Raw genomic sequence first — 16,902 nt, 5'->3', positions numbered from 1 at the left:
GTTAAATCCCAAATCCTCAGACGTGTACTCTAAAGAGAGTAAACAGTCCACCTTCACCGCAGGGGCATCAGGATCTCAAAACTGAGGGGGAGGTCAGGCCCAGCTAAGGTGTCACGGTAGGGTCTGGGAGTAGTCATCTCCACAGAGGCAGAAAGGGACAGACAGACGCCCTGCTCTGGCCCTTGAGCTGCAGCAGCACCATGCACCAACCCCAGCAGCATAAGCAGAGCACAACCAAGGTGCTTCGTGCTGGGCTGAAGGTTCAAGCAAAGAAGAGTCAGAGTCCCAGAGGAGCATGGGCTCCTGGCACTGCTTTGGGGAAACAAGGGTGGGAACTTGGAAGGGCAGGTCACAGCCCAGATCACTCCCACAAGCAGAGGTTATCCGGGGCAGGAAGTGGCCCTCGGTTGTGGTTGCTGCTTTCTCCATACTTACCCAGCTCTGGGTTGCACCCCGCACACCATCCTGAGGGTTTCAGAACTACACTTTAACTTTTGCTCTTTAGTTTTTCTTTCTTTCTTTTTGTTGTTGTTTGAGACAGGGTCTCTGTTTGTTCAGGCTGGAGTGCAGTGGCACAATCATGGCTCATGGTAGCCTCAAACTCCCGGACTCATGTGATCCTTCCACCTTAGCCCCCTGAGTAACTGAGACTTCAGGTGCATGCCACCATGCCCAGCTAATTTGGTAGAAGACAGGTTCGGAGGGGTGGGGTGGGGGGGCGGAGGGCCTCACTATGTTGTCCAGGTTGTGGTCTCAAACTCCTAGCTCAAGTAGTCCCCCACCTTGGCCTTCCACAGTTCTGGGATTACAGGCATGAGCCACTATACTCAGCTTAGTTTATTTTTAATGAGAGGGAAGGATTCAGGGGGGTCTTAGGTTAAGGGCAGACCAGGTCACCTGGGTGAGGGCTTGGAAGGACCCTGCCCCAAGCCAACTTCTTCCAGTTACAGCTAAAACCACAACGGGAACTGAGTTAAGCATTGTCCTCCTCTGCATTCTCTCTTGGAATAACCTTTCCCACCCATGAAAGGAATAAAACACTTGTCATGAGCACTGAGTTGCCTGAATCTTCTATCAGAGCAGAAATGTGGCAAGAGCACAAAACCAGGATCTTTTTCACTTAAATTTAGTAGTTGTTACTTTATGGAGAAACAGATGAAGCTGCTGAAATTCTTATGGTAAAGCCAGGTAAAGACACAGCTTGTATCTACTGAATCTCTTTTTTTTTTTTTGAGACGGAGTTTCGCTCTTGTTACTCAGGCTGGAGTGCAATGGCGCGATCTCGGCTCACCACAACCTCCGCCTCCTGGGTTCAGGCAATTCTCCTGCCTCAGCCTCCTGAGTAGCTGGGATTACAGGCACGCACCACCATGCCCAGCTAATTTTTTGTATTTTTAGTAGAGACGGGGTTTCACCATGTTGACCAGGATGGTCTCAATCTCTTGACCTCGTGATCCACCCGCCTCGGCCTCCCAAAGTGCTGAGATTACAGGCGTGAGCCACCGCGCCGGGCCCCTCTACTGAATCTCTTAACGAGCTGGTAAAGCAGAAAGAACCAAAGCATTGAGTTAGTCAGACCTGGATTTAAATGGTCTGCCCGTCGTGAGCAATGTATTTAACTTTTCCAAACTTCAGATCCCTCATCTAAGATGGATATATCAAAAAGAGCCTTCCTTAAGAGTGGTGGTAAGCAGAGGCAGGCAGGCCAACCTCCTCCATCCTTCCAACATGACAGAGGAGGGCAGCTGGCCCTGGCTGGCCATTCCCCACAGCAGGAGTCCGGGGCAGCTTCCATCTATCCCAGTGAGAAATCTGAAAACTCAGCCTGCATCTGAACTTTGCTCTGCCACTATTCCTCCAAAAACACCTAAGTGCCTACCCCAAGGAAAAATAATGATGACACTCCTTCTTTTCCCTTGCAGGGCCCAGTGTGCGGTGAACTGTAGGGGGCTCAGTTTACAATGAAGCAAGAGGGCAGGAGCAAAAACTATCCCAACAGACCACCCTGAACAACCTCTGTGCCTCTAAGAAACACTCAACTCTACAGTGAAAGGCAAGTTCTTCAGATGCTAAGGGCAGGGCTAGACCCACGAGGTGGGGTCAGTGGGTGTGCATCCTGCCTGTTTAGTGCCACCTGAATGAGGCTTCACTGCAGGCACCCATGCAGAGCAGAAGTCTCAGCTCCACAGCACAAAGCTCCTGCAGGGAGCACTGTCCTCAAAGAGAGGGCAGGGCCCTCAGCCACCAGTCCTGCCTCCTCAGTGCCCATTCAGCCTCACTTGCTGCAGGAACTCAATTCATTCTGCAAACAGACTGGGAGCCTAAAAACATCTAGGCAAGAAGCACGGAGCGCAGCTGAAAGGAAGTGGCCTGATCCACCTGGACACAGGCTTGCTTTTAGACTGCCCTCGAGTCTGGTGGCAGGAGCTGAGATCAAGAGAAACAAGAGTATACCCTTCAGATCTAGAAGTTGCTATACAACACACAGATACCTGAATGAGGACAGTGGGGAGAGAGCATTGTATTTTAGTCATACCAGTGTTCTGCCTTATGAACTTTAACCTGACAAATTAGAAGGTAATCACATGCAGTACAAAATTAGTCTTTAGAGGCTGTCTTAAAAGGCACGTGTCCCTACTTTAGGCAACGTGCCTTCCCCCAGCTTCTTCCCGGTACACAACTCCTGTGTGCACAAGGTAGACCTGCATCCACAGGTGCTAACCCAGCTAAGCCTGCTGCTCATTCTCAGGCACACAGCGCCTCTTGTGACCTTTGCCCATTCAGCTAACATTTGCTCACCCCCCACCCCATCGCACATCCCCACACAGCAGAGGGGAGATCCACGAGGGGCTGGAAGGCACTTCATGCCACTGCTAATCCTACGTGGGCTTAGCCAACGGCCTGAACTCTGAGCCTTGGTTTCCTTGTCTACACAGCAAGGTTGTTGTGAGGATTAAGTTAAATGGGTGTAAAGTGCCTAGGAGAGTTCCTGGAATACAGTAGGTGCTCAATACAAGCTCATTTATTTTCCCTTTCTCCTACAAGTACCAGACTAAGTGCTGAAAAAATGCAAGACTATGAAACTGGAGCACGGGCTGGGGCTTAGATCAAGACAGTGTGACAAGGGCTACAACGGAGTGCTCAGAGCTTGGCTGAGGGGTCCTCCCTCAAGGCAGCTTCTCAGAGGGTACACCTGAGCCAGGCCTTTATTTAGACACTTACTGAGGGCCTACTTTATATCACATGTACAGAAGCCCAGTAGGGAGTGGGCAGCACTCTGAGAAATTCATTTCATAAATGTTTGGATGCAGGAAGGGGTGACAAACAAAAGCTAAAGTCTTCTTTTTTGTTTTTTTTTAGACGGAGTTTTTGCTCTTGTTGCCCAGGTTGGAGTGCAATGGCACAATCTTGACTCACTGCAACCTCCGCTTCCTGGGTTCAAGCGATTCTCCGGCCTCAGCCTCCCGAGTAGCTGGAATTACAGGTGCCCACCACCATGCCTGGCTAATTTTTGTACTTTTAGTAGAGACAGGGTTTAACCATGTTGGCCAGGCTTGTCTCAAACTCCTGGCCTCAAATGATCTGCCTGCCTCAGCCTCCCAAAGCGTTAGGATTACAAGTGTGAGCCACTGCGCCCAGGCCAAGAGCTAAAGTCTTAAAGCAGGAAACAAATGCAACTTTTCCCAGACTCACCCCTATTGGCTCCATGTAGGATGACTCCAGGCAGGAGCTGAGGAGCACCCCTTAACTCTGGCCTAAGGCTCCCTCAGTCCCTCCCATCCAGATGCCACACTGCCCAGGATCAACCAGAGGCAAACCTACACCTGCAGCAGGACCCATTTGCTCTGAGCAGCTTATAATGTAGGAGAAATAAAACAGGGGACAGGGCACCCCAAAGCTCAGCAACAGGTCTCAGCAGAACCAGGGGGAAACCTTGTGCTCCTGATGCACCATTCTTCAAAACACATGAACAGCTCACCAGCCTTCTCCAAGCAGCTACCCAGGAATGGCAAAGAACACATGTTGGTTCAACCACCAGGACACTGCATGGACCAACAACTTAGATTTCTAAAATGGCTTGCCAGGATTACAGATGCTAGCTCCAGTCCTGAACAGAAACCGGCCAGCCAGGCCAAGATAGAGCTCTAACCTCCTGAATGAACCAGCCGTGAGGAACAAGATCCAAGACCAGGCCTCCCCCATACTCCACTAGCAGAAGCAGAATCACAGGGCAGATTCTATCAGAGTTATGGGCACCCTACCCAAGTATCACTCACCTAACTAGTTAAGTGGCTAGTTAAGTGGCACCCCAATAGGATGCCAGCTCTATGGGGACAGGTAGGCTTTATCTTCCTTACCCGTAAATCCCACCCACATGACTTAATAAGAGCTTAATAAAATGAATGAAGATCTGGCTGTCCACTTGCCCCATCTTGTATAACATCTTTACCCTAGACTTAGAACTCCAAATTCTCCTCCATCCCCAGGAGTCCACAGTGCATCTTCCATTTAATACACCGTGCAACAGGGTTACGACAGAAAATCTCTTGTATTTTCATGGTACAATCCTCCTTCATTACCATCCTTTTTTATTTTCTTTCCTTTTTTTTTTTGAGACAGGGTCTTGCTCTGTCACCCAGGCTGTAGTGCAGTGGCACAATTATAGCTCACTGTAACCCTGAATTCCTGGGCTCAAACAATCCTCCTACCTCAGCCTCCTGAGTAGTTGAAACTATAGGCCCACAACACCATGCCTGGCTATAGACACTTGCATCAAGACAAAGAAATTTCACAGATTGGTGAAATCAGCAGCAAAGAACTAGAGTTAGCCTTATTAGTCCCCAGATGCCCTAAGTGTGCAGGATCAGAAATCTCTGATTCACTACAGAGGTGTCTACTGTAAAAGGATGGCCAATGTTTATTAAGCACTCACTATGCCCTGGCAAGGTCCTAAGCACACTATATTCACTATCTCATTTATCTTCCCAACAGCCTTATGAGCTAGTTGTTACCATTTCATCCTAATGAGGAAAAAAACAGGTACTTTAAGAGTCCAAAGGAGATGCTGGTTGGGAGTGGTGGCTCACACCTGTAACCTATAATTCCAGTGCTTTGGGAGGCCGGGAGTTAGAGACCAGCCTGGGCAATACAGTGAGACTCTGTCTGTATAAAAATAAAAAAACTAGTTAGGCATGGTGGTGTGTGCCTGTAGTCCCAGCTACTGAGGAGGCTGAGGTGGGAGCCTAGTAGGTGGAGGCTGTAGTGAACCATCATGGTGCTACTGAACTCCAGCCTGGGTGACAGAATTGGCTTTAAAAAAAAAAAAAAAGAAGAAATTGCCATAATCCTGTTGGGACTGAGGATAGAGGCAAGTCATCCCGGTGTCCACACTAAGACCCACACTTCCTGTACTGCAACACATTGCCTCTACTTAGGGCCTCATAGGACAGCTGCTAGATCACAGCCCAAGATGCAAGATCACTTGCATGTTCAGTTTTATTTTCCTGTGCTTTAATTATTGGCGTTACCACACATTATTAGTTTTTCCACCACAAAGGAATTGAAGATGTACTCCAATTAAACAGCATCTATGGGCTAGAACACAAATATAATTTAAAAAAATTTTTTTAAACAAATTTTTTTTTTGAGACAGAGTCTTGCTCTGTCACTCAGGCTGATGTGCAGTGGCACAATCTCGGCTCACTGTAACCTCTGCCTCCTGGGTTCAAGCGATTCTCCTGCCTCAGCCTCCTGAGTAGCTGGGACTACAGGCACCCGCCACCACACCCAGCTAATTTTTGTATTTTTGATAGCGATGGGGTTTCACCATGTTGGTCGGACTGGTCTCGAACTCCTGACCTCATAAGCCACCCGCCTCGACCTTCCAAAGTGCTAGGATTACAGGCTTGAGCCACCATGCCCAGCTGAAACAAACATATTTTATATCCTAGAAAAAGGTGAGATGCTAAGAAGTCTGGGCAAAATAAATAAATGAGTGGGAGAGCTTCAAAAATATGTTGTCCTGATTTTATAGTAAATCCAGAAAAAGGTAAACCTCCCCCATGCATCTCTCTCTTGTCTTGTCTCAGGTGAAATTCCCTTCCTCCAGCCCAGACTGCAATGAAGACTAAAAACTGGTCATCATGCTCTAAACTGTCATCTTTTTTTTTAAAGATGGGGTTTCACCATGTTGGTCAGGCTGGTCTTGAACTCCCGACCTCAGGTGATCCGCCCGCCTTGGCCTCCAAAGTGCTTGCATTACACGTGTGAGCCACCACGCCCGGCCTAAACTGTCATCTTAACATGCAAAGACATATTAACTGCCCCTTGTCTACCTCTCTCTGGGCCAAATAAATTCAAGTCCTTTCAATTTCTCTGAAGATCATCTCTCAGTTATTCAATCATTTTTATAATTCTTTTTTACATTCTATCCAATGTGGAAGCCTCTCCAGGCACAAAGCAGGAGACATCCCTCACTACTAAAGAAAGCCCTGCTGGCCCTGACTATGGTGGAAATGTGACTTCACCCCTCCTTCTGGCATGCTTGTCAGGATCTCCTGGCATCAGGTGGCACCCCAATAATGCCTTTCCCAGGATTTCTACAAAGGTCCTCTAAAAACCAGTAATTCAACTCTAAATCACCTGGCCACATGAGAACGTGATTAACAATTACTCCCAAACAGCGTGGACAGGTTAACTAGAGTTGAGAAGGGTCTGTGGGCTACCCCTCTCCACTGCATGCAGGAAGCTGACAAAGCTGCACCAACGGAAGCTAGGAGTCCCCAAAAGGCACTGGAGATGGAACAAAAGTAGGAGCCATCAGTACCACTCCAGGTGAGATCCCTGGGGTCAAGAGAAAGGCGGAAAAACAGGTCTCATTCTCCTTACCCAAGGACAAGAGGTCAAAGCACCTCTCTTCCCCAAACCCACTGGAAAAGGAATACACGCAAGAAAAAATATTGAGACCCAAGTTCCTGTCTGACATTGATAATACTGACTAAAAAAAGTCACTTGTTTTTTTCATTCAGCTAACTTGGTCTTAGTGCTTGGAAGTAAGCTCCCAACTCAAATCAGGGAGGCTGAGGTGGATTGGGCCTGCAGAGACTCTTAAAGACAATGTGATTTTTTGTATGTGGGGGACACTAAGTCAAGCAAATAACCATCCTTGCAGGTTTTTCCCACTGAGAAAAAATGAAATCTGATGACCCTACTCCCAACCACAGGGACACAACACAAAGTCCTGGATGTGACTGTTCCCAGGGGCCTGCTTACCAAGTCACCTGGGGCAGGACACCAACACCCCTGTTGGAACCCCAGGGCTGGGCCGGTGCTCAGTGGAAGTGAATGTGCTTGTCAGGCTGCCTGGCCTTGAGCAGACCATCTGGAGCCTCACTGCTGCTGCTGCTCTTCCTCCTCCTCCCTTTTAGCCATTTTACTGCTCATTAGTGGCAGTACCAGGAGGTGGGCAGGAGAACATAAAGGAGCTGAAATTCAAACCAGCCCATTTTACACCAGTTAGGTGCCTCCCATAAAACTGGGCAAGGTCTCATCATCCAAGACCTCCCCGTCCTCTGTCCTGCGGAGGTCTAAGCAGCCTGAGGGGTCAGCAGCTACAGAATCTCTGGACACCAGGATCAGGAGGCTCACCTCTAATCATCATGAGCTCTTGACTACACATGGTATTTTCTGCCATTCAGGGTTAACAGGCACTTCCAGCCATGAGCTGGCCCATCAAGTCAAGGCCAGGAAACCTGCAGAGTGGGAGTTCTCGGGCTGCCCTCAGAACCGAAGCACACTCTCCCTGTCCCTCCAAAGTCCCCAGCACAATGGCAAGTTCACAAAGGAAGTAAGCCTGTCCAGACTGTGCTACCAAATTCCCATAAATACTTGGGCCAGGGTAGGACTGCTTATGTAAAATGCTTCCCCATTGAGAGATGCTGCTTTATTTACATTCTTCACAACCCATTCATAAAAAGGAGGCCCTTTAATGTCGAGTCTGTTCGTATAATGCTCCATAAACTCGGCAGCTTTGCCTGGCAGCCTTAGTTCAACACAGGCTACTTCTTAACTCCAGAGACTTTTTTTCCTTAAGGTTTTTTTTTTTTCTCTTTAATGACTCACCTTGCGACAGGGTGCTGAGGCCAGATGTTGCCAGAGCAAGGCCAAGAGGAATAAGAACAGATAAAATGAAAACACACAAGTCCTCCTGGATGCTGGAACAGAGAGGTGGGGAGGAATGAAAATAATTTTGAAAATTCCCCATAGAACTCCAATTTGAAGTATGTATGCTAGGAGGCTGAATTCCTTCCAGGTTTACTAAAACTTCCTTTCTGGATGTCAAATGCTCCCCAACTTGTACCTCTAACCAGAGAAGGTGTGAAAGGGATTTTTTTAAATCCAAAAGGAAAAGACAGAGGAGAGCCCTCTCTGGTTTTTAATTTGCACTGAAGATGAATAAATAAACAGAAATTTTCTCTGTTTCTTGATGTAAGTGTTCCAGGGCTGCTATCTCCAGGAGGGGCATGATTTGCTCAGAGTGAAGAAACTCAGGCAATCCCCAGAAAGAGAGGAAGGACTGTGTTCTAGGACACATAGCAAACACAGCTGAGGAGCTGAGAAGAGAGCCCAGGAGATGCATTCTGAGGTAGCTTTTCTCCTGCTACAGTAGGAGGAGGGAAGTAGTAGGGATATTTTTTTAATTGATGGGGGAGCGGTCTGTATTGCCATGGCAACTGTGAGGGGTGGCCTTCCCGCGAAGAAGGGAAATGCTGGTCCATTAATCATCAAACTGGGGCACAAAAGGGAGGTTTGGGGGGAAAAGGGATGGATGCAGAATATATTTTTTCACTATTTAGCCTCTAAGCAGTCATCAGTTCTCTTTCCCATTTCCCCACGGTCCAGGGTTGATGGTGAACAAAAACAGGACCCTGAGAGAGCTGGGATTGTAGCTTTCCTTTATGATCGGTCCAATGTAAGGCTGATTGTGCCTCTTATGTTGGCGATGCCCCCATAAACACCTCTTCCAAACCAGCCCCAAAAGTCCCATCTATGGGCCAGACCCGGGAGTATTTTTCATTTCTGCGCTCAGAATCATGTTTTCTCCTTCATTTGCACCCGGTTTAAGAAGAGATAAAACATATGGATTCATTTAGCATGGACAACAAGGAAAACTGCGTAAGAGCAGCAAAGCCAGGCAAAAAGAATGGTCCAGTGAGGTAGGAGGAAAACAGGATTACAGCCCTTTTCCAAACTCTATATGGTATCACATAAGCAATTCACAGGACTCTTCACCAGAACTATCAGAAACAGCAGCTAAATTTCCCATTTAGAGCACCCCAAACATGCCCTATCCATATGCCTTTGACAGAAAGGGCTAGAAACCTCCAAGGACTCTAATATGAGCATTTCTGGAGAAGCTGAAAGGAAGGTCTCCCCCTTGTTCCTGCCTAACTCGGCAACCAACCACATTTATTCATTCAACAAAAATGATGTGCACAGCACTGTACAAGAAAAACCAGAATATTCACACATACACACACACACACACACACACACACACACACACACACAGGTTTAACACTCATACTGTTCCTGTCCTTAAGAAATTTCCAACCTACAAAACCACTCAAGAGGTACCATGTTAGAAAATCCATTGTCATGAGCTCAGACGCAGATGACTATGTTGGCCTAAAGTGGCCTGAGCAACAACAAGACTAAGGACAAGTGGGATTCAAGTGGGAGTAAAGGAAGGGGAGTGGCAGGAGTGAAGACCCAGGAAGAAAAAATGTGCATGGTATGGCCAGGGAAGAGCTAGAGGGGACACCGTCTAGGGTCAGACTGTAAGGAAAAGGGAGCCATTTCAAGTTTGTGTGAAGGAGAGTGACATAGGGAAGGGGTATTTTTGGAAAAAAAGATCTGGTAGCTGCATACAGACGGCATCAGAAGGGCCAAAGGAAGCAGGAGGGACAGGGAGGCTGTAACAAAAACACAGGCCTGACATGGGGACAGCAGGGCAACAGAAATGAAGAAAGAGAGGAAGATATCAAAAAGAACTTAATCACTAGCTAAACTCTCTGGAGCAAACCCTCCTTCACACCAGATCTTACTGGCATGAGCCTCCTGCCAGGTAAGAGCCCTACCAAAGTGGGAAATGCTATTTGGAATATGAACTCCCCTTCATATTCCAGTGGCCAGACCAGGTCACCCCCTTCTGACTGCCATCAAAAGAAATCACATACTGTGTGGCCTCACAGAACCTACAAAGACCTTGAGATTCATCATCATCCTCTGGATTTTAGACATGCAATCAAATTATCTCAGAACAAACTTTAGCCTCCTAAGTGAGGTAATACCTCCCTTTCCCACAAGCCTCAACTCCATCCAGGCTGGGGTCTGGATCCTTCTAAGGAGGTCCATGGGGAGTGGTCATGAGTAAATTCCCACGCCCATGTTATCCCTATGACAAAGCAGACAAGCAGCTTTCCCAGGTAGGATTACATCTAACCACAGTTGAGAGCAGCTTCTAACCAGCCCTACCTGAGGTGAGACTCGAACTCAGATTCAGATTCTCAGCAAAATCGACATTCTAAAACAGCTGGAGTTTCCCTGTCCTTATGATCCCAACTCTTCCTCTGGGTGTGGGGTTCACACGGGGGCGGTGGGGGGCATGGGAACTCTGAATGAGTTTTTACAAGCAGGTAAACAACATCCAGCTCACAGCTGGTCACTGCTGGATTTGGAGGCACTCACACCTTAAGCCAGTGGTTCCCAAGCATCCTCCAAGCTGGCTAAGGACAGTGGTATCCCTCTAAGACATGTGGTCCATCTGGACCCTTTCCTTTTTTGTGGAAGATAGCGAGGTGAAGAGTCTGGGGAGAAAAGTCTCGGGTGGCACAAAGTAAAACCTTTTTATTTCATCATTAAATTCCTGCCTGGATTTACAAACTCATCTTCTCACTTCTCTAGGTGGGTTCCTTAGTGGCTAAGGAAAAGTGCTGGAGGCAGCTGTGGAGGGCTGGCAGGAGCCCACTGAGGGGATGTCTCTCCTCCTAATCCAACTAGTCTTCTGCACTTCTAACACTGTCGACAATGGACAATGAAGAGATGTCCCAGGTGGGGTTAGACCTCTGCCTGTAAGCAGACTCTGCCTGCTGAAAACCCCTCATTCTTGAAAGGCTCTAGAGCTGCTCACCCGGTCTGTCCCTTCGGTGAGTAGCAACCCAGTCGCCACCGGCCAGGGCACACCATGAGCACACCCCCCCACCCCTGCCTCTCGGCCCCAGGCGAGTCGACCCCACTTCCCAGAGCCGCGAGGCCAACAGCGAGCTACTAGAGCGGCGAGCCAGTGCCGCAGCTCCTCCCGGCGGGCGCCCCGGCCCTCGCAGTCCCCGGGGCAGAGTCCGGCCCCGTCGCCCGCCCCTCAAAGTGGGTGCCTCGGACCCGCTCCCCTCCCCGACGCCACCACCTGCGCCCGCTCCGGCGCCGCCTTTGTCCGGCGCTTCACCGCCGAGCGAGCCCCTCGGGCCCGACCTGACCCGGCCCCCAGCTCCAGAGGAGAGGTGGCGGAGCGAGCAGGGCAAGACCAGGCCGGGCCGCGAGCACGGGGTCCCGCTGTCACTTGGAGGCGGTCTGACAACTTCGATTCCCCCCGCCCCGGACTCGGCCGCCGCCCCGCAAGGTCCCCGCCGGGCCTCCCGCGGCCCACACTCGCTTTTCGAACCGGTCCCCTTCCGTCTTCGGCGCCTCCCTTCCTCTCAGCCCGATCGAGTCGGGTCTACACCAGCCCCCTCAACCCCGCCGCCCCCGGCCAGCCGCGGCCCTCATCCCCAGCCCCCATCCAGCAATAACCGGTCAGCTCCTAGCGCGGGAGGGCGCCCCCCACCCTGAGCGGGCGGTCCCGCGGCGCCGCCCCCGGCCGCGGCCCCTTGCCTCGGGGACCGCGATGGGGGAGGGGGCGCGGCGGGGGCCTTGCCGCCCGCGCACTCGGAGGCGAGCCGGCTCCGCGGTGGCGAGGAAAGACCGGCGTCCTCCCGCCCTCCGCAGCCCGGGACGCCCGCGCCGCCGCCGCTCGGCCGAGCTGCCACCCTGCGGCCGCCACCCACCCCGCCCCCGGCCTGCAAGGCGGGCGGCCCCCGGGGGCTGTCACCTCGAGGCGCGCCGCGTTCCCCGATGGCGGGACCGTAGTGCCGGACCCAGGGGAGGGTGGCGGCGCGAGCGGGCGGACGGCCGCACCTGCTTCGTGTTGTCCGTCCGTCCGTCCGTCCGTCCCTTCCCGGGCTGGCGGGGGCGGTGGCGCGGCGCGCTCGGCGGGGCGCGCTGACGGGCGGCCGGTCCTCTCCCCCTTCGCTCCTCTGCCTACCTCGCTCGCTCCCTCCCACCCTCCAGTTCGCCCCTTCCCCCTCCTCGACCCTGGCCCCTGACTCACCAGAACGGGCGGCGCGGACGGCGCGGCTCTGGGCGCCCGCAGGCCCCGGCCGGGCTGGAATCCGGCGACTGGAACCCCCCGGGGGCGCTCAATTCCCGGGCTCCACGCTGCTGCGTCAGCGCCTCCTCCTGGGGGCCGGGGCCGGGCGGGCGGAGCGGGGACCGCGGCCGGGCGGGGCCGTCGGGGGGGGCGGGCGCTCCTAGCCGGGGCGGGCGGACGGCGGGGGCCGGACGGGCGGGGCAGGCAGCCGGACGGGCGGGCGGCGGGGGCCGGGCTCCGGGATCCGCTACGCCGCTCGCGGTTCCCCCACAAACTCCCCGAGAGCGGAGCCTCCGCCGCCCTCCTTCCTGCTTCCTCGTCCCCAGCCAATCAGCAGCGCGCCCCTCGGCCAGCTCCGCCAATCAGCAGCCCCGCCCTGCGCTGGCTCCGCCAGCCAATCCGGCCCTCGGCTCCCCCTCCCGGTCTCCGACCAATCAGAACCGTGGGTCGGTCGTCCCAACGCAGGGGGCAGCACGAGGCGGCCGGGGGAGGCGGTGCGGGGAGTGGTGGGGCCTGGGGGGAGGGGTGCGGTGCCAAGGGTGGTGGCAAGGGGTGATTTTCTTTGCCGGCTTCTTGGATTTTTCTCTTCGTCTTCAGAACCTGAGCCAGTATCCCACGGTGACTCGACCCCAATCCCCCAGCTGCTAGCCCCCCCCGGAAAAATCTTATCTCCCCCCGCCCTGGCCGTCACCCCTCCACATCCCCTTTCCCCTATATCCTCCTCAGCACGCGCTGGAGAAAACTGCGGGCCGAGGAACACCCCACCCTCGCCGAAGGCTGCTGCCCCCAGGGCAAAAATTCGGGAAGACCAGCCTAAAATCAAGCGAGAACAGCCCCCCTTTCCTGCAGAAAGGGCCCCAGACTCCTGCGAAAGGGCCCCGACTGCTGAGAAGCCCCTCCCGCCCTTGCCTCATCTTTCCGACTTCCCTGCCTGCCACGTCTCCTTTCCTTTCCAGCAAGGTCGGTCCTGGCTCGGTAACCCCTCACCCGCATCTCTTTTTCCTCTTTCTGCCCTTCACCTACCGCCCCCAACCCCAGCTCCTCATTCACCCTCTTCAGAAGCAGAGTGTGGAGCCCTCATCCATTTCCAGCTGACAGCAGAGCCTGGTCTGTGAGTCCTTGACACCCACACACCCTCTTCCACCACCGCGGGGAACATCAGAGCTCTCCGGGGGAGGGAGAAAGGGGCGGGCAGCTTGACAGGCGCGGCTGGACTCCCTCCCTCGCGTCCCCAAGCTACGGGAGAACCAAGTGTAGCCACTTACCTGGTTTCCCCCTAGTCACCGAATGCTGTGGCTCGGTCTCTCACCCCTCACAGACGTGCCTTCCCAAGCCCGAGCACGCTCGCGGGGTCAGTGGGGTGGGTGGCACGGCGGGCTGAGGTCACAGAGAGAGATGGGAAGTCCCTGTTAGGTGCTGGAAGGAGCTGTGTCTTGGGCACCTAGTGGTGCCAGAGCCTGCCTAGGACTTCACTTCACTAAGCCCGGGATATGCACACAGTAGGTTCTTGAGAAATGCTGAGTTCACCCCTGAACAAAGCCTCATTCCCAATTCAGGCGGGGGAGGGGAGCTTTAGGAGGTAAAAGGAGCAGCGGCAGAAAGGGTAGTGTCAAGTCACCAGAGCGCTGGAGCAGCCCAGGGAGGGGCTGGGCCCAGGAACGCCTTGGGCAGAGAGAGGCACCCGGAGTGCTGAGGCTGCCCAGGCAAGCAAGGAAAACCCAGCCTTGGAGTGTAGCCCAGGGGCTTCGGAGGGGCTCTTCCTGCACCACACACAGCGCCCAGACTTTCCTAGACCTTGGGACTCCAGCACTCACCCAGGCAGCCTTTTAAGACAATCAGAACTGCTAGCCAATATGGCTGGGAAACAAACCCCCCAGAAGCAGTTCCCCATCTGCCTCCAGAGCTGTCAAGGGGGCCCAGACTGTCTTTGCTACTTTGGGGGACACGTTTAAACGATGGGCCCCCTCAGCAGGGAAAATGGGTGAATGGAAGCTGAAAGCTAAGACCGTGGCACAGAAACGTCTCAAAGGGCCACGTTCTCCCACTGCCACTTCTCCCACCTCCCACCCTTGGGGAAGGCAAAACCTCCAAAGCTGTAAAAGGAGGACACGGAAAGATTTCTCCCCTCTTTGGACAGGACAGAGGTTCCCAGCAGCGGCCCCCACCCACCCTCCGCCAACACACACCAGGCCAGCCCTACTCGCCGCCATCTCACAGAATTCCCCCTTTCCCTGTCGCAGTCTGTCCCATGGGCAAATTAACTCCGTGGTGGCCCCCACTCCTTATCAGAGATTGGTGGTGGAGGGTACAGCAATGGTGGCCACGGGAGCAGAGCGATGCTACAGGCCAAGGCAGAGAAGAGAGGCCGGGCTCCTGTCTGCAGCCCACGCGGTGCTGACCTTGGCAGCCACATCAGGCCTGATAACGGACAGGGATGGAGGTCAGGAGGGTCAGAAGAGAAATGTACCTGGTGGCAGGGAAGGAGACCCAAGTGGCAGGAAGCTTGCAATCAGCCGAGGAAATGGTGGCAGGATGAGGTGGCAGGACTGGGTGTTTTCTTTATATTGGCATCAGGGGGTCCTGGGGTGAGCAGAGGAAAGTTTTCTTATCTGGGGTCTCAGTGGGAGGGAAAGGAAGGAATACTGACTGGAGAAGAGGCAGGGTAGTCATGACAGCCCACCCCACCAGCGCCTGCCCAGCAGCTGGAGGAGTTCTCCCTTCAGAACCTCCCATGTGGGTGGCTGTCTCTGCTGCCCCAGGAGGCTCTGGCTGAGTGGGCTATGGTGTGGGGACACAGGCTGGCTAAAGGCACTAAGTGTTCCTCCTGTGCCAGCTCACTGAGCCACCTCTATCCCCCCTTCCTCCCTATTGCTTGTAAAAACAAGTCAGCAAAGAAGAGGCAGGGCTACACCCTGCCTGTCCCCCAAAGGGACCTTTTGGCCTCTCCTAGCCTCCTTCACCCAACTTTCAGAGACCTCTGTGACTGGGCCGCCCTCTTTCCCAGTCCAAAGTCCTTCCACAGCTGGAAAGGGCTCCACCTCTTCCTTCTGTCCTGTAACCTTTTCTGAGTGAATGCTGCCCCCCACCCCACTTCACTGGGGAGCTGTGCCAGTGCCTGGGGCCCATCGCTCTTCCTCTCCCTGGCACGTTCGGCAGCCCGGAGGTCCCTCACTGAAAAAAGGGTTTGGCACTTGGTCTAGAAAGAGGAATGGGTCCATCAGGTCTCCAGAGTCTTCGACGGGCTGCTGCTAGGCAAGGGCTCTCTCTACCCAGACACCTCTAGATCCATCGGGAAGGGTTAACTGCCTCAGAGGGAGATGCCTGAGAGGAAAACATCCAGGGCCAGGGCCAGGGCCAGGGCCAGGGAGAACACGCGGCGCACCCCTCCCCCACCACACACAACCAGACTGACAGCCGGGACAGACTGGCTGCTCCCCCATCTCCAGTCCAGCCCCAGCGCCTCCCCGCCACTCCCCCGCAGTCCCCGAAGACCGCCTGGCCTAAGATCCAACCACCTGGCACCAGGCAGGGCACCCCAAAGGCAGGGCAGTCCCTGCGGTGGTGGCAGTGACCACTTTCTCCTCCCTCCAGCCCGTGCCCAGGTCCCACCTTCTTTTCTGGAGGTGGGGCAGCTCTTCTCCCACCCCTCAGAGCACCTGAAGTCCAGGTTCCAGCAACACTTACTCAGCCACCTGGCTCCTCAGCCCCACTGGACGAACTGAACAGCAAAGCTCTTTGGGGGAGGGACACCAAGGCACCAATTAAATGCGGCAGCAACACTTGCCCCCTCCCCCATCATAGGAAGCCCCCGGGGGTGGGGGAATAAAGAAAGCTGGACTTTTATAGTCCTTTTGCTGTGACCCACTCCCTCTTAAAGGGATTGGAACACCCCTCCTTAAAGGGATCTCCAGAAATTATTTGCCCCCAGGCAAATCCTAGCGCCGAAGTCTGGTCTTCACCTGCTGGGGCCCTCTTCCCTAGGGATGGGGAGGTAGAAGTGTCCCCCTGACTCTTGAGCTGTAGGGGCAGGGTACCCTTCTGCCACCAAGGAGCCAGTTGTTGAGCGCCCAGCGAGGAACAGAACCTCTCCCTCCCCTAAAGGCACCTACTGCCCCGGCCTTGAGGGTGAGGAGGTCCCGGTGAGGAAGGGGTTGTGTGGGACTCAGTCCCTGCACAAGAAGGAACAACGGGGCTACATGCGCTCAGACTTCGGGGAACACATGTCCATGGTGTTGTGTCCAAAACCCCCATCTGCCCAGCTCTAGCCTCCAGATTGCCGGCCAGGGGACGTCTCTGCAGTCTGCCTCTCCCCGAAAAAGCTGTTTCTGCATTCTCTTTCCCGTCCTCTGAATCCCGTCTCCTACCCTCTTTGGGGCCCCAGGCCTTTCTCTTGGGGTGCATTCTCTGCCCCTCACCCCAGTGGCCTCCTACGCAGCACC

The 16,902-nt window shown here is 53.7% G+C and overlaps 1 protein-coding gene across 9 annotated transcripts in view; it reads right to left on the bottom strand.

Moving 5' to 3' along the window:
* The window catches only part of BAHD1 (bromo adjacent homology domain containing 1), a 29,437-nt gene extending 13,108 nt beyond the window's left edge, over window positions 1-16,329 (bottom strand). For 3 of the 9 annotated variants that reach the window (XM_012462491.3, XM_012462493.2, XM_012462492.3), the window contains exon 1: window positions 8,122-9,737. In XM_012462491.3, the coding sequence (XP_012317914.2) occupies window positions 8,122-8,263 (142 nt within the window). In that variant the 5' untranslated portion in view covers window positions 8,264-9,737. Of the gene's footprint in view, window positions 1-8,121; window positions 9,738-12,424; window positions 12,741-13,513; window positions 13,604-13,728; window positions 13,841-14,930; window positions 15,044-16,072 lie in introns of those variants that run through there. The other 6 variants (XM_021668790.2, XM_012462498.3, XM_012462496.3 and 3 more) reach the window with 6 other exon arrangements.
* Between the last annotated feature and the right edge of the window lie 573 nt (window positions 16,330-16,902).

Source organism: Aotus nancymaae, unplaced genomic scaffold, assembly GCF_030222135.1.
Source record: "Aotus nancymaae isolate 86718 unplaced genomic scaffold, 86718_ANA_hifiasm-v0.15.2.pri h1tg000011l, whole genome shotgun sequence".
Lineage (NCBI taxonomy): Eukaryota > Metazoa > Chordata > Mammalia > Primates > Aotidae > Aotus > Aotus nancymaae.
The sequence above is the reverse complement of the archived record's forward strand: the minus strand, read 5'-3'. Positions and strand labels throughout refer to the sequence as shown.